Source organism: Ipomoea triloba, chromosome 11 (assembly GCF_003576645.1).
Source record: "Ipomoea triloba cultivar NCNSP0323 chromosome 11, ASM357664v1".
Taxonomy (NCBI): Eukaryota; Viridiplantae; Streptophyta; class Magnoliopsida; order Solanales; family Convolvulaceae; genus Ipomoea; species Ipomoea triloba.
This window is the reverse complement of record NC_044926.1, coordinates 23,271,961-23,295,504: the sequence shown is the minus strand read 5'-3', so window position 1 is coordinate 23,295,504 and position 23,544 is coordinate 23,271,961. Positions and strand designations below refer to the sequence as shown.

The window sequence follows — 23,544 nt, the reverse complement described above, 5'->3', positions numbered from 1 at the left end:
TAATATTAGGTTTAGTATTAATATACAAAATTTATATATTTAGAAACTACACTAAAAATACTATTAATTTTCTGGAGTAATTTTTTATTTTTACTGTAAATTTAAGTTTTTTATGAACCCAGGAAGAATTTGAGAAAGAAACATGTGCACACGCTTGCTTGGCGCGTGAAAAACAATTTTTTTTTGTTTTTTTTTTTGTTTTTTTTTTCTTCCTCCTTCTCATTTTTCTCTTTTCTTGTCGTACTTGCAAAAATCCAATCTAAAAAAAAAAAAAAAAAAAACTATTGCTGTTGTTCTAAAAATATCAATGATATTTAAGGCCACTCCATTAATACTCCTTCATATTGTAACACATTGTGACTATCATGACCATGAATCCTTCTGAGCTGTGTGAAGATCTTGTTGAATCTCCTTTGACTGAAAATGGTGGTTTTACATGTCTCAGACGCCTGTCCAAGAAATGGGGATCTGAGACAAGTGAAGAGCTAAAGAAACAATTACAGCTAGCTGGACCTCTAGTTCTTGTAAGCTTCTTGAAGTATAGTTTGCAGATGATATCTCTCATGTTTATAGGCCATCTAGGAGACCTCCCACTCTCTGCTGCTTCATTGGCCACTTCTTTTGCTCAAGTCACTGGTTTCAGCTTCGTGGTACTATACATTACATTTCACCTTAAACTCAAACTCAAACATTTTCTTGTTCAATTGTTACAACATTCATTTAATTTGACTCAGAATTTGTGTTGTTTTCTGTTGGTCGGAGTTCAGTGAAGGGTCAACTCCGGCACTAGGGGACTAGCTAGAGGATTGTTGGGCGGAGGCCTAAAGAGCCGAGTCTAGCAACTTACCTTTTGAAAATGTGGTGATCGAATACGAAAATAAAATTGTGCCTTCGCTACGGGCTAAGGTCTAAATCCCCCAATTCAGTAAATTGTGCAGTTAAGACTAGCAAATGCTTGGAGAATTGTTGGGCAGAGATGGATTAATTACAACATTTATTTGATTCAGAATTTGTGTTGTCTTTCATAAGAAATGTCTCAGGTTTGAGTCTTACCCTAATCACAGTTGACATAATTTGTTAAACAGATACCATTAATATGTTTAGATATCACAGCGGTTCAGTTCCTGTTCCAGAAAAATGACAAATCGGAACTGCAATGTTTTAGGAAGGTTCCGGTTCCATTCTGGTCCGCCAGTTTGAACCTTTTTTTTTTTTTTGAAATTCTATTTTCTATACCCTACTGCTTTATAATGGAACCGGTGGTTCTTGTTCCCGATTTTAATAAACCGGAACCAGAATCCAATTAAAGTTATGGTTCTAAATCGAAACCGTCCAATTTCAAATCAGTTGCTACAGTGTCATGTTTGGTTTGAACCAAACCGTGGTCATCCCCAGATAAGTCAGAGTGTACTAAAAAAAAACATTACAGGATGGAATGGGAGGTGCGCTAGAGACATTCTGTGGACAAGCGTACGGAGCGAAACAACATCGGATGGTTGGAATACATATGCAGAGAGCTGTGATAGTACTAATGATACTGGGAATCCCCTTTTCACTTGTATGGGCTTTTGCTGGGGAAATCTTTGTTTTCTGCAAACAAGATTCTGAAATCTCAGCAAACGCAGGAACCTATGCTAAGTGGTTGATTCCCAGCATTTTTCCCTATGGGATCATGCAATGCCAAGTCACATTCTTGCAGACACAAAGCATCCTGAAGCCCCTGGCAATTACCACGGGGTTGACAAGCTTGATCCATGCCTTCCTGTGTTGGCTTCTGGTTTTCAAATTCGGGCTCGGGAACAAAGGCGCTGCGCTCTGCAACTCGATCTCGTACTGGATCATCGTGCTGATTTTGGGATTGTACATCAGGTTTTTGCCGTCCTGCAAGGGAACATGGACCGGGATTTCGAAAGAGGGCGGGAAGAATTTATGCAGCTTTCTGTCACTAGGTATTCCTTCAGCTCTCATGCTTTGGTAAGCTCGAGACTTAATACTCTTTCTGTCTCGTTTTATCTGTTTTAAGTCCCTTCGTTATATGGAAAAGAAAAATGAGGTTTTATTGAAAACTTGGTTCAGTGTGGTGAGATGGGCATATGAGTGTCTAGTACTTGTGGCTGGTCTTCTTCCTGATCCAAAGCTTGAGACATCAATGATGTCTATAAGGTTTGTATAGTATTGTGTGATTCATTTGATTAATTAGTATTATCATATATGTCTTATTAGCTGACTTTAGATATAATTATATTTCTCAGCTTGTGTACCTCTTCAGTGGTGTTTATGATCCCCTATGGACTTGCCTGTGCAGTGAGGTAAGAATGCTGGTGCTTGGTTGTTGTGTTGTCTGTTACACAACTTAGGCAAATGGCAAGTTTTGTAGTAGTGAAACAAATCGCGCATGTAATAATTAGCGTTGAATTTATGTTGGACGGGTAAGTCAGTGAAGGATTAAGTTCAACACCATGCAGTGATTAGAGAATTGAATGGAGAGAGGGCTTGAGGGCCTAAATCTAGTTAACACCGTGCCTCTTGAAAATTTGTTGTATAATTAAAGAAATAAAGTTACGCTACTAGCTATAATAATGTTTAATCTAACAAGTGGTATTAAAGTTATGTCATCGTACAATTAAGGTTAGAAGGTGCTAGCGCCTGATCCAGCACCAGGTGACTAGCTATTCATTATTACATGGACCATGGTTCACACAGCTATGTAGACCATAAATAAAAAGTATATTTTTAATATACTAAAAGTATATTATTTGAGTACTGAAAGTACATTATTTTATATACTATCAAATAATGTACATTCAATACACAAATAATATACTTTTAATATATTAAAAATGTACTTTATATCCATGGTCCACACAGCTATGTGAGTCATGGTCCACACAATAATTTGCCGTGGCCATGAATTGTTGGGCAGAGGCTTAGAAGGTCAAGTCCAGCATCCTATATCAGAAATAAAGTTGCGTCTTTACTGTTAACTATAACTTTTTGACCTAAAGGTAAGCGTTTGATACTAACAATTTTGATTATGGAAGGACGAGGGTATCAAACGAACTTGGAGCAGGGAGGGCAAAAGGCGCAGAGGTTGCAGCTCGCATTGGTGTTTATGTTGCTGCAGTGGAGGGGTTGGTTCAGTGCGTGGTTTGCATTGCAGCCCGAAACGTATGGGGGTATTTATTCAGCAGTGATGTGGTGGTTGTCACATATTTGGCTTCCGTAATGCCGGTGCTTGCCTTCTCCAATTTCGTTGATGGCTTTCAAGTAGTGCTCTCAGGTTTAATTTCACCGCACTCTTGTTTTGTTTTTGTTTGAGTGATAGACTGATAGACATCACTAGTCACTAAATAAATCTCATTTTGTGAGTCTAATTAGTAAAAGACAGTCAAAAATCAACGTAGGTTAACTGATTGTTTCGAACTAGGAATACAAATGGGTCTCTCCACGGGGAGATGAACTGTACTTGTAAACTTTGTAAGTATCAAGTCAATAGTCGGACCAACTTAAAGAATAAATTATACCATGGAGTAAGGTCCACCTTGCATTGTGGACTCTGGTCTAAAAATGACTTTTCAGATGATCTACATGTTGTTAACAAAGTATGTATGTGTAACAGGTAAATAATATGTTAATTGTAATATGTACATTAGTTATGAAAAGTGAATATATAGGAACATTGTACTAATGAAAAGTGAATATATAGGAAACGCAAGAGGATGTGGCTGGCAAAAGATTGGAGCCGTTGTGAACCTTGGAGCTTATTATCTTGTCGGACTTCCGTTAGCCCTCATCTTAGCTTTTGTACTAAACTTAGGTGGAAAGGTATTGTCTCTCAAGGATACTACTTGTGGTGTTAGCTAGCTAGTTTTACACTTTACCTAATGAATAGAAAATTATATTCTTCATTTTTCAGCTTTATTTTTTTTTATTTTAGGGTTTAGGTATAAAAGTAATATGTACTCCGGATTATTTTAAAAGTACTAGGTTTTTCTTAAAAGAAAAATAAAGTACTTATTTGGTATGAAATTTTTAGTCTTACATTAAAACTATTTTGGTAAAAAGAGCTACTTTAGTACAAAAGCGTCTTGTACTATTTTATTGTAGATGTTAAAATATTTATGTGTAATAAAATATTTTGAATAGTTTAAGAATGAACTGAAACTATTGCTTTATTGGTTTGGTGAGAGTGTTTACTTGTTTTGTGACATGGGGCTGAATCTTGACGAAGAAGATAGTTGGTTGTTATTAGAGGCTCAATGGTGAGGTTTTTGGGGTGTCAAGTAGGAGGGAAAGAAAACAAGGAAAAAAGAAGAAAAATATTAGAAAAACATGCATCTAATGCAAAAAAAAAATAGAAAAAAAAAAGAAATGAAAAAAGGTCACTGACGCAGCGCGTGCACTAGGCGTCATTGTGCGCGAAACGCACAGACCTACGCGCCCACCTTCTCTTTTTCTTGTACTGTGAGACCCACAAAATACCTACTTTTTGTAGGAGGACCTCACATTCTTTCTCTCCTCCACAGCACTTATGCTCTTCTAAAAAATCACTAATGTGGTTAGCCTTATGGATTGAATCGGAATAGGTTATGCCCCTTTGTAGGTGTATATAGCTTGGCCTAATTAAAGCCTAGTTAAGCATGACTTGTTTAGTAAAAGAGTTAGGCTTTGGCCCATTTCAAAGCCAACCTATTAAACTAAACAATCTAAGCCTACATATGTCAGACTCGGCCTTCAAGCCTACAAGTCTGGCTTATTCACACACACACACACACGTACACACACACACACACACACACACACATATATATATATATATTAAATTAGTATATATTCTATTTTATACCTAATATATTTTTATATTTACAATATAACCCCAAGTATATATAATTATCAAATCCAAACCCTCCACCTTTCAAATCTCATTCTAAATTCTGATTCAACTATAAAAATTGATGCCAATCCTGCTATAAGTGTTCTAATATTTTAATTGTTTATTAATTGTTCTTATTGTTATACGGAATAATATTTAATTAAGTGTCACGACTTAATTATATGAATTGATTGTTAACTATTTATGAGATTACATAGGGTGACAAACAATAATACAATTGAATTTATTCGTAAACAAGTTAATGAGTATGTTAAAGTCGTGACTTGTTTTATTTTATTTTATGTTTTAATGCTAATATGTTTGCATTGTGGTGATATACTTTAGAAATACTTATTAAAGCTTTTAAAAAGATTTAACATGTAGGCTTTAAATAGGCTCAAAGCATGACTTACTTTGAAGCCTTTTTTATGGCCTACATATTAACCAGACTTTTAAAAAGGATCAGGCCAAGCAAGCAATTCAATATGTAGACTCAGTCTTGAGCCTAACAAATAGCCTACATACAGGCTTAGTCCCAGACCCAAATCCAAGCATTAGATTTTCGTAACAGGCTCCTGCCTAATTTTCTAAAGTTCGGCTTGGCTCGGCTTGGCCTATTTCTATCTCTAGTTGCTATGTTTTGGGTTAGTTCTTGAATAAGATAATCGGTTGTTATGTTTTGGGGTTGATTCTTGATGAGTTGATGAAGATAGACGATTGTTATGTTTTAAGTTATGTATCTACAAAGTAGATGATCTTTTGATCTATTTTAAAATCTTTCACCTGAATCTTAACCAGTGAAACGGTCTCATCATAAGAGACTTAGTACACGATATTTTGATATATTTTAAAATCTTTCACATGAATCTAGACAGTCTCATAAGAGATCAGAGTAAGAGACTTAAATTACTTCTTCTTTTATATTGTATTATCTTTGTTTGAACATTATATGTTGGTGGCAGGGACTTTGGATAGGAATTATTGGAGGCAGTAGCATCCAGGCATTACTGTTTTTAGTTATTACCATACGTACAAACTGGGATGAACAGGTATATATTTGCTACTTATACTTCAGTCCAATTTATTTGAGTTATTACAAGTTAGTTGAACAATTAATTAAGAAATAAACGCACCAAAAAATGAATTAAGCTGCGTTAGTTTAGTTCTTATACTTTAACCAGGGGAATTGTTATTATAGAAAAGTTCTATTAAGTTCATGAATCGATAGCATTTAAGCTACTCTGTTAAAGTATATTACTCAAGAATCAAAAGTATAAGATTTTTTTAGGATGCTAATAATGTATTTGACACAACTATGTATGTGTGATATACTTGATTATAGTGTATCGAGTACTATATATTGGTATTAGAGTTCATAGTAATCATTATAATCAAGTGTACCATATATATAGTTGTATATGATATTATTGACACAGGTGTCTTGATGTTGCGAATTTTTCTTAAGGTTAGTATTGTACACCCATTTTAATATTAATCGCTTTTCTTCTTCATTATTTATATCAGGCAAAGATCAGGATTTGTACTACCAACATCTCCACACATGTTAGTCACGAACAAGTAAAAGTCTAAAAGGGAAGTCTTGTACTTGCCAAAGTTTTTCTTGAGTAAAAAATAAATTATCAAAGCTAGTGTTCAATGGAAATCTTGTATTGCTAAGGAGGATTTCAAGTGTTATACACACCTAGAAAACTTGCATTTTATAAAAGAATACAAGTTAAATTAGCTTGATTGACGTCAGTAGTCATACACTCTCAACATCCCTTAAGAGATCGAGGTCGTGAGTTCAAACCCGATCCCCTCTCGCATTGGAAAACCAATATGACCAACACTTTGCCCCTTAATTGGGCTAGCTCGGTGTGAATGGGAATTAATCTGAGTAATTAAGTATGGTACAGACTTAAAGGTGACTCATACAGTTAGTGTCTTCAAGACATATATAACCAAAACTAAATAAATAAATAAAAGAATACAACTCATGTTATTACAACACTTGCATAAAACCAAACTCCACAACCATCAACACATCCAACCATATAACTCCATATGTCACTTCTTTTCCCTAAGTGCCAGCATCTAAGGGTCATTTGGTTTGTAAGGATTAAACCCGTTGGCTTATACTCCTTTTTGCTAGATAGCATACGGCCCTTTATCCTTTCAACCTTTTCACTATTTTCTCTCTATAAGAGGTTCTACTCCGTAGGATCAAGAAGAAAGCAATGAGCATTTCTTTTTCTTTTTTTCCTTCCTTATTTTTATCTTGATTAAATCTTTTGTAATGAAGATACTTATGTTTAATATATTTATATTCCTATTTTGATGTTTGTTATTTAAATATTTATGATTTGTTAGGTTAGCTCATAAAAGTTGTTGTGTGTAAGATATTTATGTTGTATTTTGGTGGAAATCTGACATAACTAGAACACTCTTGGCACATACCTATAGATTTTTTACCTACGGGGGTATGTAGAAATTGTAAGAAGACTTCTTGACTAGCCTTAGGTTTTTACACTTTGGGAGGATGTAGGAATTTATGAATTAGTTTTTGAATTGCTTTAGTGTAATAACTTGTTGGTCTCGAGGGGTTGGGTTACAAGTCTAGGAGGGGGAGTGGGAGAGATAGACTTGTATGTATTTTTAAAAGTCCAAGTAAACTTGAATCTAGAATGAACGTTTTGAAATAGAGTACGCAGCGAATATATATATATATATATATATATATATATATATATATATATATATATATAACCCCTTTTTAAGTTTTCTTGGACGAGTTTGTCTTGTAAATTTTTTAGGTTAAGTAAAAGAGAGAGGGAGAGAGATTTTTATAGTGGTTCGGTCAAACCCAGCCTACCCCACTCTTCTCCATAACTCCTAAGAGGTTTGCACTATTATCAATTATTACACAAGATGAGCACTTGAGCCTTGATCACAAAACTGGCCTCAAGTATCTAGGTTTTTCACAAGTATACACCACTTGTTACTCAACCTCTTTCTACTTCTCCGAGTTGAAATTATATTGTTGGTTGATCACACAAGGTTTGTTGATTCTCCAACTTTGGTGTAGACTCGGCTTGAGATCTTCTTGTTGAATGTCGTAGTCTTTTGCTTGATTTTGAATCTTTAAGCTTTTGAGATTTCTCTCTCATTGGTCGTGGGTGAGTTCTAGTTTGTCATTTCTTTCTTAGTAATTTTCAATTTTCTAGCTCACCTTCTTATAATACTAATCAGGAATACAATTTTTGTTACTTATAAGAGAAAAAGTATTACATTTTTCATAATAAGTAATGTTGACAAGTATCCTTACTTATAAGAGAAAATATGATACTTTTGAGGAAAAATGTAATACTTTTAAATCGAAATGTAAAAGTATTATATTTTCCCTTAAAATATTACATTTACCCTTATAAGTAACAAAAAATTTAATCCTGATTAGTATTACATTTGAGCATATAAGTATGACATTTGTGCGTATAAGTATTACATTTGTATCATGACCCGACCCATCTCACGGTGAGACGGTCTCACACAAGTTTTTGCCAATAATCAATTGAGTTCAATCAAAATATAAAATGTGGTATAGATTTCAGTTTTTAATTTTGATAACGTGAATGATGTATAATTTTAAACATAAGCAAATGAGTTATGTTTAAATAAGTAATGCAAGTAGAAAAGATAGAAGATAATAATGAATGTAATAATAGTAATGAACAAATATGTAAGTAGGTAATGGTGATAATGTGTTTATAGTGACATATAGTCTAATAAATGATAGTTGATTCTGTTTTCCATTTAGGGTGTGTTTGGAAAGCAGGAAAATGACTTTTGGAAAATGTTTTCTGGAAAATGAGTCATTTTTCGGAAAATAGTTTGATTTCCAGTGTTTGGTTGCATTCTGGAAAACTGTGTTTGTGTTTGGTTCATTTTTCGGAAAATGAATAGAAATGTATATTTTTATTATTTTATTTAAAATATAAATATATATAAATCAATAATATTTATTATAAACAAACAAACAAATAAATAATAATAATAATAATAATAATAATAATAATAATAATAAAGGTGTCGCTGCTCTAGTTTCCGCCGAAAACCAGAGCAGTGGTTGCTGCTCTGGTTTCCGGCGAAACCAAAGCAGCGACCCTTTCACCCTTGTAATTTTTTTTTATGGCTCTGGTTTCCGGCCGGTCCTGCCAGAAACCAGAGCTGGCGGACTGGTTTCCTGTGGAAACCAGTCCGCTGGACTGAGAGAGGGACAGCTCACTCTCTCAAACAGAGCCATTTTCCGCCAAAAGGGGTCTATTTTCCCCAGTAAACGGAAATTATTTTCCGTTGACTGGGTTTTCTAGTGCTTGCCAAACACTCTAAGCCCGGAAAATGATTTCCAGAAATTATTTTCCGGGTTTCCAAACACACCCTTAGAAAACATATTCTAATAGTGTTCCTGTTTTCTAGAAAACTGAAAAATTATTTCCTGTTTTCAAAATAGAAAACTGTGCTAGTAAACATGTTTTCTATTTTCTGTTTTCCAATTTTCTAAATTTTCAGAAAACTGGAGAAAATTTTCCATTAGTAAACGAGCCCTAGCTTTCCGAACTTGAGTCTTTTACTTCTTGTAGCTAACCTTTCGGAAGTTATTATTTGACTTTCCGAGGCTAAATTATCCTGAGGTTATTTTTCTAACTTAGTTTACTTTTCCGTTAGTAAAGTTCATTCTATAAGTGAACCTTTCAGATTTACATTGCAAAACTACTAAGTCTAGAGAACATAAAAGTAATTGGGGAATAAAATTTCCTAACTTGTTTAGTATCATCAAATTTAATTAATACACTTGTTCCTAACCTATGTTACAATTTATATTGGTGGGTGTAAAGTCTATTCACACCCCCCACCCCCCGGGGCAAATTATTATGTGGACCATGGTTTACATACATGTGTGGACCATGAATATAAGGTACATTTTTATTATACTAAGAGTACATTATTTTTGCACTGAAGATACATTATTTGATAGTATATATAAAATAATGTACTTTCAGTACTTAAATAATGTACTATAAAATAATGTATTTTAATTTATGTACAAAAATAATGTATTTGTAGTATACTAAAAATGTACTTTTTTATTTATGGTCCATGCAATAATGATTGCCCCCTCCCCCTCCCCCTCTCTAGACTTTACATTATCACTTTTGGAACCAACAAAATCAGTCTTCACTTTTTATATAAAAACTCTGTTCTCATTTGATCTTATCGTATACACACTTCACATTGTGGTATTCAACTTGTGTTCATTGTTGATTCTATCAATATCGTATAATCATGAATCGTTAGGGACAGGTATGAGTCAAATGAGTTGGAGTTGGTTATATCTACTAACTAATTCTTATAATTTCACCAACTACTCTCATTCCACCCCACCAATGGTAAACATATATTAAATTCATACTTGCTCTATCATGTATGGGGGTACTCATGGCAGATACCTACTATTTTCAATGGCATTAAATAAATTTAAAAGGGTTGATAAAATAATTATAGAAATCAAAATTCATAATGAAGTTAACTTAATATAATGCAAATATTCTGCCAAAGGCTTTGTGGTCAAGCGGCATAGTTGTGGCCTCAAGTGAGAGGTCAAAATAATGCAAACATTCTAACAAAATTATTAAGGGTGTGTTTGGTTCATGGATTTACACACCAGGAATGAGAATCAAAATCATTAAAAATGGATATCATACTATTTTTAAAATCCTTACACAATATATCATCAAATGTCACACGTAGAACATAGCCACATTATTATAGGGGATGAATCTAAATTAATATCGTCACATCAAAATATATAATTTACATCTATATAAATGGTATGATCTTATTTTGCATTTTCTTTTTCATGTACACGTAAAAAAAAGTATATTTTATATATTCACAGCATAATTGCATTATGAATGGCAATAGGTTGGGGATAGCTACCCCAACCCCACCCTACTTAGATGTGAGTACACTATCTTATTACAAAATTTTAAAATTTAATAATAATATTTAAATTATTTATACATAATAAAATAATAAATTTATTATTTATATTTAAAAATAAAATAATAAAAATATTCAAATATATTAACTGAATTATTTTTTTTCAAATAAACTTTTTAGTTTAAAACTAAAGGTGATAAACTATACAATTATATATATAAAAAAAATTAGAACTAATTACATACTAGTACTTATATATATACATAGTAATATATAACCAATCATTACTAATTACTTCGTAAAATCTAAATGAAATCAAAATTATTTATTATATCACTCCAATATATAATGTCTACATTTATTATTCCTATTGAAGAATATAATAAAAGATATGGTGGATGAATGTACATGATAATGACGTGAAAAGATAATGAAAGTTATAAATGTATGAATATTTTTGTTTAAAAAAGTGTATAGTACAACTCTTATAGCATCATATATATATATATATATATATAGGGTCATGTTCAGGTGTGGCCGCGCCCTTACGTGCGGCCGTGCGGTTTACACCAGTCAATGTTAAGAAATGCACTGCGGCCGTGCGGTTTACACCAGTCAATGTTAAGAAATGCACCACGGCCGTGCGGTTTACACCAGTCAATGTTAAGAAATGCACCATTCAATGTTACGAAATACACCACTCAATACATTGAGTGGTGTGTTTCTTAAATATGAAATACACCACTCAATGTTATTGAGTGGTGCATTTCGTAATATTGAGTTGTGCATTTCTTAACATTGAGTGGTGTAAACCGCACGGCCGCACGTAAGGGCGCGGCCACATTTGAATAAAATTCTATATATATATATATATATATATATATATATATATAAGTAACAAAAAATTGACATAAATAAATGGGATCCCAACATTCATTCACTCTTATTAGTTTTTTAGATTTAGATTAGATATAATCGATCGGATTGTGTTTTATACTTTTATGTAGATTTTGTATATAAAATTCATATCCAACTCAACCTAAACCCACCGATACACAATCATTCAAAAACATCCGATCAACACGGGATGGCTTTGGATTGAGGCAAATTATACCATGGACTAGGGTCTACCTTGCATTGTAAACCCTGATAAAAAAAATAACCTTTAATTATGTATATGTACTTGACACATTCTGTACTTGTTGTAGTTGACAATTTCTGTACATGTAGCTATCATATTATTTCTTAGCAATTATCAAGTTATTTGTTTACATGTATAAAAACGATTAACTGTAGGTACAAAATATATTAATTAAAGGTACAGATTTTTTGTCTGAGAGAAACCCGGTTCATGGTATAATAATTGTTGAATTGATATCTGCAAGGTGGATTGAAATGGCAATTCCTAAATTGCATAGGACATGGTTATTAGCATTTGAAAAAGTGAGTATAATTAAGGGTTTAGGAAATCAATTAAATCCCCAAAGGGCTTCAAATTGCTTATTTGCCAGGCTTGCCATGTGCAACCACATGCTCACTATCTTTCCATTTCCCTTCCAATTACTTACACACTATTATTCATTCCCAACCAAACACACCCTTCTCTCTCTCTCTATCTCTCTCTCTCTCTCTCTCTCTCTCAACATCCTGGGTTTCTCCGACAGAGGATTCCAATGTCCGACCTCAAAACCCCCAAACCCACCACCACAACAACGTGTTTCCTCTTCCTCCTGCTTTCCTTCTCCGTACTCCTCTCTTCCGCCGCCTACGAAAAATCCGCCGCCGCCGCCGCCGTCTGCGGGGCGGCGGTCCTTGTGGCGGCGCTGCTCGTTCTCGCCGTCCGGACCACCATAGTGACGTGGATCACGATCATTGTGCTGCTGGCGTTCGCCGGAAAACGCCGACGTGTCCTCGCAAAAGACGGCGACAAAATTACCTCCGACGTGGCACTGTGCTTGGCCAAGGTTGTTCTCCGGGGAAGAGGCGGCGTTCTTGCCTTCTCCTGCGCCGTCGCGGTTTTGGGGTTTAGCACATTGGCTTGGATCTCATAAACTTGGATCTGCTTAACAATTTCCCCACACCGACCTATACATACAGACACACACATATATATATATATATATATATATATATATGTATAAATAATTTTGGGCTCTTAGCTTGGATCCTAGATCTAGGATAATTTTGTATGTTTTCTTGGATAGATATATATATATTTGGTTACAATTTTGTTATTAACTGTTAAAATGAAGATATATTGCAATCTTATTTTATCTACAGATTGTAATTCACTCTCATATTGCTTAATGAGTTAATGGTTTGTTTCAATTTTGGGTTACAAGAGAAATTATAATTACTATATAAGGGTGTGATTTGAGTGGCAAATTATTGTGTGTCTCCACTACAATTCAAAACCACGTTCTTTTATGTTTTAAAAAAATTCCTTACTTTGCACACGTGTTAAAATAATGAACATTCTGTGATAATATAATGTATTAATAATATATTAATACCACTTTTGCAAAAATCGGCCGCCTAGATCGTCTATACGCTAGGCGCCTTTAGGCCGAGGCGAATTGCTCCTTAGGCGTCCGCCTAGTGCCTAACTCAGCTGATTAGACCGAGTTGGCGACCGACTCGACCGAATTAACTCACCCAACTCGGAAGAGTTAACTCGGGCTCGCCGGCCTTGTTTATTTTTTATTATATTTATATATATTTAAATCTATATATAATATGATATAATATATGACATACACATTTAATACACATACATATTATAAAATTGAAATTCGTAATTTACATAATTATATAGATTAAGACACATAAATTAATAACATCATGCTCGATATGTACTTATTTTAAAATATGAGGTTTATGTACTCTCAACTATATAATTCTATACATTATGAACATGAATTCTTTATCTTATGAATCCAAATTTTATTTATGAATCCAAATTTTATATACTGGATGAGGTCAACAATATAACGATTGATTTTTGAAAGGATATAACGATTGATAATGATTGGCTTTGAGTCAATCAGACTCTTGTGTGATAATATTTTGTAATTTTGACCTTAAAATATTAATGACTAAACTATTGTGATAAATTTGATTAAACGATCATACGTGTATTGAGTGTATTTTATGTTTTGCTACTACACTTATTTTTATTTATATAGGTAGGGAGAGGAGCGATGCGTTAAAAATTGTACTCAATATTAGAATAATAACGATATTAAAATTATTTAAAATATTAAATTCAAATTAACTTTTGCAATTTATAAAAGTGATAAATTTTGATTATCAACAGTAAAAATGAGGAAATAAAATATTTAAATTTTTTGTCTAATAACAATTAACAAGTAACAACACAAAGTCACAAATAAATCTAATATTTTTTAAAAGAAAATAATTAACTATTCCTTACTAATTAAATTAGATTATTTATGCTAATGTCCTTATGGTATAGTGGTATTATACGAAGTGACTCTTTCAAATGGGAGGTCATGTGTTTGAGCACCAGTGGAGACGGTATTGACACTTTGTATTATTCTACATTATAACAGAGTTAATAATACTAAAAAAAAGGGTAATAATAGGTAAAAGTAATTATTAAAAAAAATTGCCTGGGGCCTTCTTCTCCGTCCAGTTTGATGTAGAAGCCAGACCTACTAGACAGAGAAGCCAGACTGACTTCTTCGTCCAATTGGACGGAGAAGCCATAGCTGGCTTATCCTTCCAATTGGACGGATTGGACGGAGACCTACTAGACGGAGAAGCCATAGCTGGCTTATCCTTCCAACTGGACGGAGAAGCCATGGCCGGAATTTTTTTAAAATAATTAATTAATTTGAATTAAAAATATATTTATTATTTTAATTAATTTTTTAAATTTAAAAAATAAATTTACCTGTGGCCAAAATATAACCTGTTAATTAACTTAATTGCATAAAAGTGAAGAGATGAAGGGTCTAATTGGAGATTATGTTAGTTTAAGGAGTTAATTGCACTTTGACCTATAATTGAAGGATCTATTTGATCCTTATCCTTTAGAAGAATGATGATGTTTGACTCCAGTGTAATAGTTTGTTGCAATTTTGATGCTTAAAATATTAATAACTAAACTATTGTGGTAAATTTTGTCAAATGATCATAAGGGTATTTTTAGTTTTGCTATTACACTTATTTATATTTACCATGGTGAGTCTTCTTGGGTTGAAGCAAAAGCCATTGCTGAGGGCCTAAGTTGGGCTTGGCAAATTGAAGTTCGTGACGTGGAGATCCAATCAGATGCGAAGATCTTTTTCCAATGGATTCACGAAAACTCAGCGGGGCGTGGGTCGGTTTGTCATCTAGTTGACAAGATTAAATGGTGGACCACTAGGGATTGGAAGCTAAGATCTCGTTTAGAGTAATCTTTAGGGAGCAAAACAAGGTTGCAGATCATCTTGCGTTGTTTGGAGCCGACCATACGGAAGCGAAGATGGGTTTTGATGTGTGCCCGACTGTGAGTGAGGATGCGTATTTCAACGACTTGGTGCTGACTACTTGCACTCGTAGAGTGGTGGAACCGTTATAGCTCTTGGTTCCCCAGGGGTCCCACCCTCCCTTTACAATATAAAAAAAAAATTTACTTAGGGTAAGATAGGAGTTAATTATGTGTTAAAATTTGTACTCAATATTAAAATAATAATGATATTAAAATTATTGAAAATATTAAATTCAAACTATGTTTTGCAATTTATAAAAGTGATAATTTTTTATTATCAAAAATAATATTGAGAAAATAAAATATTTGAACTTTTGTCTAATATTCATTAAGCCAATCAACCATTTCATATATGCATCTATATATATAAGGTAAGCTATATTTTGTCAGAAGTGGGATTTGAACCCACGCCTTCTCACGAAGACCAGAACTTGAGTCTGGCGCCTTAGACCACTCGGCCATCCTGACTACATGTTATTTTTCTCTTTACTCTAATTATTTGAAACCAAAACAAACATAATAAAATTATATTTTATATTTGTCAAAGGCATTTAAAAAAAAAACTACTTTATGCGTTTGCAAAATATAACATAATTAAAAATATTATTGCGTACAACATCACATAACTTCCAAAATAAATTGATCTACTTTTAGAAAGACTGCATTTTTAGTCTTAAAATTATATGGTAATAATTAATTTAATTATTGTATTATAGATGTAAGATGTCACCAATTTTAGTTCTGGAGTTGTTAGTAAGGTGGCGCTTTTAGGTCTTTTGTTATAAATGAGAAGAATAAATTTCATTTTTAGTCATTGAATATTGTCACATTAATTTCGCAAAACAATCCAATGTGTTAACTGTTTTGAGGGGATTAGCTGATAAAATAATTCTTACAAATTTTAGTCTAATTAATTTCGCGAAATAATCCAATGAGTGTAATACTCATAATTTCCTTAAACCCTATTAACTTCATCTAGGGGTGCTAGGAGCATTCAAGTGTTGATTTTCCATGAAAAAAATAAATTATAACATAAAATTCGATCACTCAAATATATATATGTTTGACAAACTTTAACAAAAGGAACACAAATAAGAGATTTTGGGATGTTTTTTTAGATAAAATAAAAATAAAAATTGATACAAAAGCACTACATCAAGCAGCAATTTTGTCCTAGGGAATACTAAAAGGGAAGAAGGAATAAGGGCAAATTTGTCCACACAATATTTCTTCTTCCCATCTTCCATAGAATTTCAATTCCTAGGGAAGGAGTTGGGAATTTCAATCCATGGTTGGAGGGAGTTGCAATTAATTTTTCATGAAATTTAATTGTTTTGTTTATTATGCAACATCAAACATGTTTACTCATTTTCCTATAGCAAAATTACGTTGCTCCTAGAAATCTTATTCTCTACCATCAGTTTCCTAAGAATTTAATTAGTGGTAAAGTATCAAACGACCTCTAAATGAAAATATAAAGAGTTTTCATTTTCTAAACCTATCAATTAAAGAGGTGAATGTTATGTACTGATTTTAGTTTAAAAAATTATTATTTTTCTTTAACAAAAACATGTTTAATTTTCTGAAAATGTATGATTTCATTAATTATAAGATACACATGTTTCATAAAAAAATAGATGTATTTATAAGTTTAAAATACATGTTGAAATTATAATTAAATTCAATTTAGTATCCTCCTTAATGTGCTCATATAATATACTCCGTAACATAATAGGGGTCAAACTCTACATGCTATGAAGTAAGAAGAAGGGTTCTTTTATTAAGTGGTTGGTATAGTTTAATTGTTTGGTAAGATTTCAATATCAATTCATTAATAATGCAGTTGATAATAGTTTGAGAGATGACATGACCTTTCAGTCTTTCAGAGTTTCCTGGTAAGTGGACACACTATTTATTGAACAATTAAAAAAAAAAACAAATGAAAGAGATCAAACTTAAATTTGTTGTGAGGAAAATGCTATTCGTATTTAAAATTGGGGTTCCCAATTATTATGGTCGACGCAGTTGTGTATATCATATAATCAAATAATGTATATTTAGTATTCAAAAAATGTACTTTTAGTATTGATGGTTTTGTTGGAACCGAATCCACCATAAACCGGGTATGAAAGTACAAAAAGGGATAGAAAAATAATAGTATTATTGCTCAGGGCACTAGACCTAAAATAATAGGTACAAAGCCCAAGATACTGGTCTAGAGGCGGACTAAGAATAATAAATAATACAAGTTATAACTCAAATAATGAAATAAATATAACAAAGTTACCGATTGGAATCGAACCCTAGTATGCCAACAGAAGGGAGGAGACTCAAGCCAATGGACTAGAAAGAGTTTGATGAGCTAATGGATGATTTTTAAGGGGAGGGAAGACACCCTATTCATATTGTTGAAAGACTCACAGATGGTTGACAAATGGACGACATTAGGTAACCTTCATTATTGGTTATACATGTGTCCCCCACTACTTTGCTTCCAGCGCACTCTCATGCATGATTGGAGCTTCTTGCCCTTTGATACACAAGATTTTGAGTGGTTTGGGTGATTAATGCTTGTTTTGTTAAGTGGGAGGTCATGGGTTTGATACCCTTTAGTAACACCTCTTATAACATTTTGCTCTAAACTTGCTTCTTTCCTTAGTCCAATAGATTTTCATTATTCTTATTGAGCCAACACCTCACCCATAAAGATGTACACCCACTCGAGCGGTTGGATCAAGACTTTCCCAATAAAATGGACCCTGGGGTCCCATGACTTCATCAAGTATAATAAAAATGTACATTGTATTCAAAGAAAATACATTATTCGTATACTGAATGTACATTATATTGTACAATGTATATTCAATACGCGAATAATATACTTTTAATATATTAAAAATATATTTTTTGTTATGATCCGCACAACATTATGTGCACTATGATCCACACCTATTCCATTCCCTGTGGAATACTATTCTTATTCCATCCAAATTCATTCCGTGAACCAAATATGCTGTCAGAGTTTCCTGGTAAGTGAACACACTATTTATTGAACAATAAAAAAAAACAAATGAAAGAGATCAAACTTAAACTAAAAAAACATTAAATGATACATTCACTGTATTCTTTATTTTGAACCATAATTGCACATAAACTATAAATATTAAAGCAACACCATCATATTCAAGACTACAAATTTTACTGTGGTCCGCGTATCAAAACGACGTCGTTTTAATTAATTAAAACAGACGGTTGAAATGGCCTCCGTTTCGCGCCATTTATTTTCACTCCATATACACTGCAGTTACATTTCAACACAACTGCAGTTTCTTTTCGATATAACTGCAGTTTCATTCGATATTATACACTCAAATATGTGAACCTGTTATTCAGTTTCCTTTCAACACAACTACAATATCATTTCGATATGACTACAGTTTCCTTGGACAATATACACCCAAAAATGTGAAACTGTTTTTCAGTATCAGTTTATATACACTGCAGTTATATTTCGATACAACTACAGTTACATTTTGATATAACTACAATTAATTTCATTCGATAATATAAAAACTAATGTGAGGCAGTATCTTTTGAGATGAACTGTAATATCAGTTACGCAGCTCCGTTACAATTTACGGCCGCCGTACGTTTCTCCCACTTACTGAAATGGCGTCGTTTTGTGACTATGGTCCACAATACATTGTAGACCATGGTCCACCGTATAACGACTGATTCAAGACCGTACAATCTATCTTTTTGAGAATTTATAGAATCGGATCAACCAACAATAAGGTAATGAAGCTTTTCAACATGGTTTTGCAACAACGAAGAATAAACTTACCGAACAACTATAAGACAATAATACATTATACATGTCCCCCTTTATTTCAAACCATAATTGTACATGAAACAATAACATAATATTACAAGCAATAACATAACGGCATCATATTCAAGATCATACATTATATTCTTTCGATCTTTTTTGAATTTATGAGACTGTATCAACCAACAACGTATACATATATTCAAGATCATTCATTATTCTTTCTTTTTTTGGAATTTATGGGACTGGATCAACAAACAAGGAGGTAATGTAGTCTTTCATCTTGGTTTTGGAATGTGTGTATGAATCTCCATCATCATATAGCGTATCCATTATTCTAGAGAAGTTGAGGGCTCTAGTGAGTATAGGCATAGGAAAAAGAGGTTTAAAACATTCTTGATTAATGTCTTTCCATGCATTGATGACTCGTTCTTGCAACTCCTTATAGGTATCTTCTTTGGATTTCTTATATTCATTCATGTAGCATTCCACAGATGATGCTACGTGACCTCTTTGTTGCTCAAACTATACATAAAAAAGAAAAAAAAATACATATTCAATGTTAGTTGATCTCTCTCGATCCCGTTTTATTTTTAAGCATATTTTTCTTTTTAGTCAATTCAAAATAATGTTCACTTTCTTATAGTTAAATTAGCTATAGACATATTAATAATATAATCTCAAATTGCTAGGAAAAAAGATACAATTATATGAACTGTGAGAAGGCAACCCGACCTAAAAAATAAGTAATATGCAAATATAGTACTTTTATAGTTACCTCATGTCCAGCTATGTCATCCATTAATCTGCAAATAACGGAAGCAGCTTCAACTATTAATGCCCCCTTAGTCACCCAATCAAAAGCCTCTTTTGTTACAAAATCTTCTTGCATGCCCACTAGAGAAGTTGTTAGTAGCAACCTTAAACCGCACGTTTCAGTTGCAAGCTTCATATACTCCTCAAACTTTGGAGTACATCGATCACGAAGCCATTTGTTTTCTTTCAGTTGTGTTCTCACAAAAATTTTCATCTATAACATAACCGAAGCAAAGTTTAAAGATTTGTGTGGAGTAATGAGTTACAGGTATAGAAAACTATATGAGTGATATGTATGTTGATTGAACCTATAATTACCTCTGTTTTGGCATAGTCGATACGGTATAATTCACCTGTCTCTGCTAACTCTTTCTCCATTTCAACATATACATCAAGAAGAGCCATGTAGCAAATTTTCATATATTCTGGTAATTCATTTACAGCAGTAGCATCCCATCTACGCACAGACAAAAAGTATATATATTTCCTATAATATTATATATTATTGGTATAAAAAGATAGAAAAATCTAGGATATGATGACAAAACACTGCAGAACCTTTCGATTGCATCTGAGAAGAGTTGGAGCTCGTTAGGGGTTCCATAGACATCATGTATATCATCAATAATTGAAGACATAGAGATGACTTTAAAGAAAAATTTCCTTGCTAGAGAATATTGTGGTTCAAAGTATATTCCTAAAGTCCAAAAGTACCCTTCCACCAATCTATCCCTTGCAAACGGAAAATTATTTGTAACGTCTAAGTCTTTCCACCATCTACATTACAATGAATATAGGTTAAGTGATGAGAAGAATCAATATACACTATTTGTGATAATCAACTTGAATTGCTTAAATTTTCATATTATAGCTTAACTTTACCTTGTGAAAATACCTAGCTCCCTTTTGTGTTCCTTCTGCAACATGTTGAAGTCCAGTTTGGCTAACTTCAACAACATAGGATCATGTGTTTCATCAACTTCATAAATTGATATGTATCTTTTTGCTTCTAATCTCCTTATTCTTTTGTAAAATGGCTGCTTTAGTGCTTCACTGACTTCTGTTCTAAGAAGACTAGTCAAGTTTGGCAGCATGGATTGTAGATGAGAAGTGGTAAAAGTCAGTGCTTCTTCCAAAATCTTCTCACCATGCACTCTGAGATGTGACGCCTCGTACAAGCTCAACATTGCAGGCACATTGTTGATCAATGACTCACTGAACTTGCCTTCACTGTTCGTGAACTTTTCAAACACATCTGTTGAAACATTGGGTAAAAAAATTTCATTCGGAAATTCAAAATTCAAGACCCATAGTTTCACATATTTATCTTATCATATACTTACTACTTGATATTGGATATCCTCCTTGTCTGAGTAATCGAAATTTCAGTGAGACAATGTAAAGATCATTCTCATCTTCCTTGACATTGAATTCGTTGTAGGCCTCAAATATTTGTTGCAAGGTAGCTTCAATCTCCTTTTGAAACTGATAACACACTCCTAAGTGTTGGATCTTGTTAATCAAGTCCAGTTTTTGGGAAGTGGTGTGTTGGGCTTCCATAATCATGTTCTTCACCTTTTCCCTCAGATGTTGATGCTCTTGCCATTCCGGTGCATCCACTTCCAGCTGCGCCAATATACAAGTATTTAAATGGGTCAATACTTGTCAGTTGTAAGGATCAAGTGTTTAGTAAATAAAAAATAAAAAAATCAAGTGTTTACTATTATGTCAAAAATTATAACTAATAACAAATGAATTTTTTTTCTATATATGCATAGCAGCCAGCGCCGCAATGCCAAACTTGACCAACCAACCCTTTGCCTAGCAAAAATAAATGTTATACCCTAAAAGTAAGTGTATAAAGGTTACCTTGGCCTGAGAAGAATAAGAAAGGAAATAGTCACCCCAAATGCTTGGATGAAAATCGGCAGAACGGCGACTAACGTCATGCAACTGTGTTTGGTCCAATGTAAGAACTGATAATGGTAGAATACTGTTGGCAGCCATTTTTTTGGGTATGAAGGAGAGATCGGAAGTGAAAAAAATAATAATAATTAAGACAACGTTAAATTTTACGTGCATTTCTCTGAAGTTGTCACTCAATTTATAGCAACATAAAGTTGCTATGTCTTCTCCAATTATATGACAATATCTTTGAGGATTGATATATGAGAGGCTCTTAATTGCCAGATTCCTGATTAGAAATCATGACCTCAAAAATGAAACTTCAATTTAAACGTGATGGAAGGCAAGTTTCTAAGGAATCTTATATTCTTATGTACGAGGATTTATGACTCATGTATCAACCATGCAATAGGCATATTATGTTCAATTTTGGTATGAACTTGGAATTGAACATAACATTATCTTTTCCACATGCTTTTTATTTCCACCAATAGCAAACGAGTGGACTAGATAGTAGATACGATCGTGCATTGTGACCCTTGGTACTAATTTAATTCAGGCCATTACTTTGTGCTGGCCAATAAAGACATCCCCAAATTATACCATGAACCAGGGTATACATTAATATTGCATTGTAGACCTTGATCCAAAAATAATCTTCAGATTTTGTATCTGTAGTTGACACATTTTGTATTTGAAGTTGAGTAGCTATCATATTATGTGTCAGCAATTATTAAGTTATTTGTTTACATGTATAGAAACTGTTAACTATAGATACAAAATGTGTTAACTGAAGATACATAATTTTTGTATCAGGATTCACAATGCAATATGAACCTTGCTTGGTCGTGGTATAACAATTGCAAAGACATTTCTAGCAGAAAATATTGTGGGTCATGTCACATATTAATACCAACCAAGCCCTAGACAGTAATTTGAGTTGTTAGCGAATAGAACTTTCAATAAATTACTTGTATTCGTGTTTGATAAGGAAAGAATTGGACAAGGGGAAGCGTCTAAATAGATTGAGATTGAATCAAAATATTGTACTTTAGCTCTTGGCGTATATACATATAAGTGTTCTTTTTAAATACATAGATTTCCTTGCTTGGGTCAGATTAATCTTTCCCGTGAGTCACACGACCCCAACTACAACTATGTTTGAGGTGGAGTTCGAATCCCATGCATCCTACCACCACCAACCATAACTTGAGGTTAGATGAAAAATCACTTGTGTTAGTCTTGGGGGCGATCAGTAGTCAAACCTTATTAGACAATATATGTGGTCATAAATCATAATCATTTGGCCCCTACTATTAAAACGAGATTTTTCTTGAGTTCAATCACACAAATGAACCTAGGATTCATTTGGTTCAAACATTGGAATCAGAATGAAATTTGGTAATGGTAATGTGTTTTATTAAATAGAAAGAGTCTATTTGTTTGGTAGTAAATACGGATTGAAATCAATAAATAAATAAATAAATAAATAAAATAAAAAGTAAATATATAAATATATATATATATATAAATATATATATATATATATATATATATATATATATATATATATATATATATATATATATATATATATATATATATATATATATATATATATATATATAT

The 23,544-nt window shown here is 33.0% G+C and overlaps 3 protein-coding genes and 1 non-coding gene across 4 annotated transcripts; 2 read left to right on the top strand and 2 right to left on the bottom strand.

The window, feature by feature from the left end:
- Positions 1-365: 365 nt before the first annotated feature.
- Positions 366-6,463, top strand: LOC115996120 (protein DETOXIFICATION 16-like). Its single transcript, XM_031235261.1, has 8 exons — positions 366-650; positions 1,430-1,974; positions 2,077-2,163; positions 2,253-2,309; positions 3,042-3,280; positions 3,707-3,825; positions 5,836-5,922; positions 6,398-6,463. Exons 1-8 carry the CDS (start codon positions 366-368, stop codon positions 6,461-6,463), a joined length of 1,485 nt encoding a protein of 494 aa, XP_031091121.1.
- A 5,929-nt stretch (positions 6,464-12,392) lies between these two features.
- On the top strand, positions 12,393-13,143 carry LOC115997434. Its single transcript, XM_031236988.1, has one exon. It carries the CDS (start codon positions 12,544-12,546, stop codon positions 12,919-12,921), a length of 378 nt encoding a protein of 125 aa, XP_031092848.1. The 5' UTR covers positions 12,393-12,543; the 3' UTR covers positions 12,922-13,143.
- Positions 13,144-15,749: 2,606 nt separating this feature from the next.
- TRNAL-CAA lies at positions 15,750-15,833 on the bottom strand. The gene has a single exon. It is a non-coding gene; the product is annotated as a tRNA-Leu (tRNA).
- A 3,388-nt stretch (positions 15,834-19,221) lies between these two features.
- On the bottom strand, positions 19,222-22,054 carry LOC115997391 ((-)-germacrene D synthase-like). Its single transcript, XM_031236936.1, has 7 exons — positions 21,880-22,054; positions 21,354-21,636; positions 20,893-21,265; positions 20,569-20,787; positions 20,329-20,467; positions 19,973-20,224; positions 19,222-19,719 (listed from the first exon to the last, which is right to left on the bottom strand). Exons 1-7 carry the CDS (start codon positions 22,015-22,017, stop codon positions 19,432-19,434), a joined length of 1,692 nt encoding a protein of 563 aa, XP_031092796.1. The 5' UTR covers positions 22,018-22,054; the 3' UTR covers positions 19,222-19,431.
- Positions 22,055-23,544: the final 1,490 nt, after the last annotated feature.

Bases quoted from the DNA above. Each gene is read 5' to 3' on its own strand.
- LOC115996120 (XM_031235261.1), top strand. From the start codon at position 366: ATGACCATGAATCCTTCTGAGCTGTGTGAAGATCTTGTTGAATCTCCT. The intron at 2,164-2,252 runs GTTTGTATAGTA...TATATTTCTCAG, and splicing joins ACATCAATGATGTCTATAAG to CTTGTGTACCTCTTCAGTGG. The intron at 3,281-3,706 runs GTTTAATTTCAC...GTGAATATATAG, and splicing joins CTTTCAAGTAGTGCTCTCAG to GAAACGCAAGAGGATGTGGC.
- LOC115997434 (XM_031236988.1), top strand. From the start codon at position 12,544: ATGTCCGACCTCAAAACCCCCAAACCCACCACCACAACAACGTGTTTC.
- LOC115997391 (XM_031236936.1), bottom strand. From the start codon at position 22,017: ATGGCTGCCAACAGTATTCTACCATTATCAGTTCTTACATTGGACCAA. The intron at 21,266-21,353 runs GTAAGTATATGA...ATGTTTCAACAG, and splicing joins AGGATATCCAATATCAAGTA to ATGTGTTTGAAAAGTTCACG. The intron at 20,788-20,892 runs GTAAAGTTAAGC...ATTGTAATGTAG, and splicing joins GAGCTAGGTATTTTCACAAG to ATGGTGGAAAGACTTAGACG.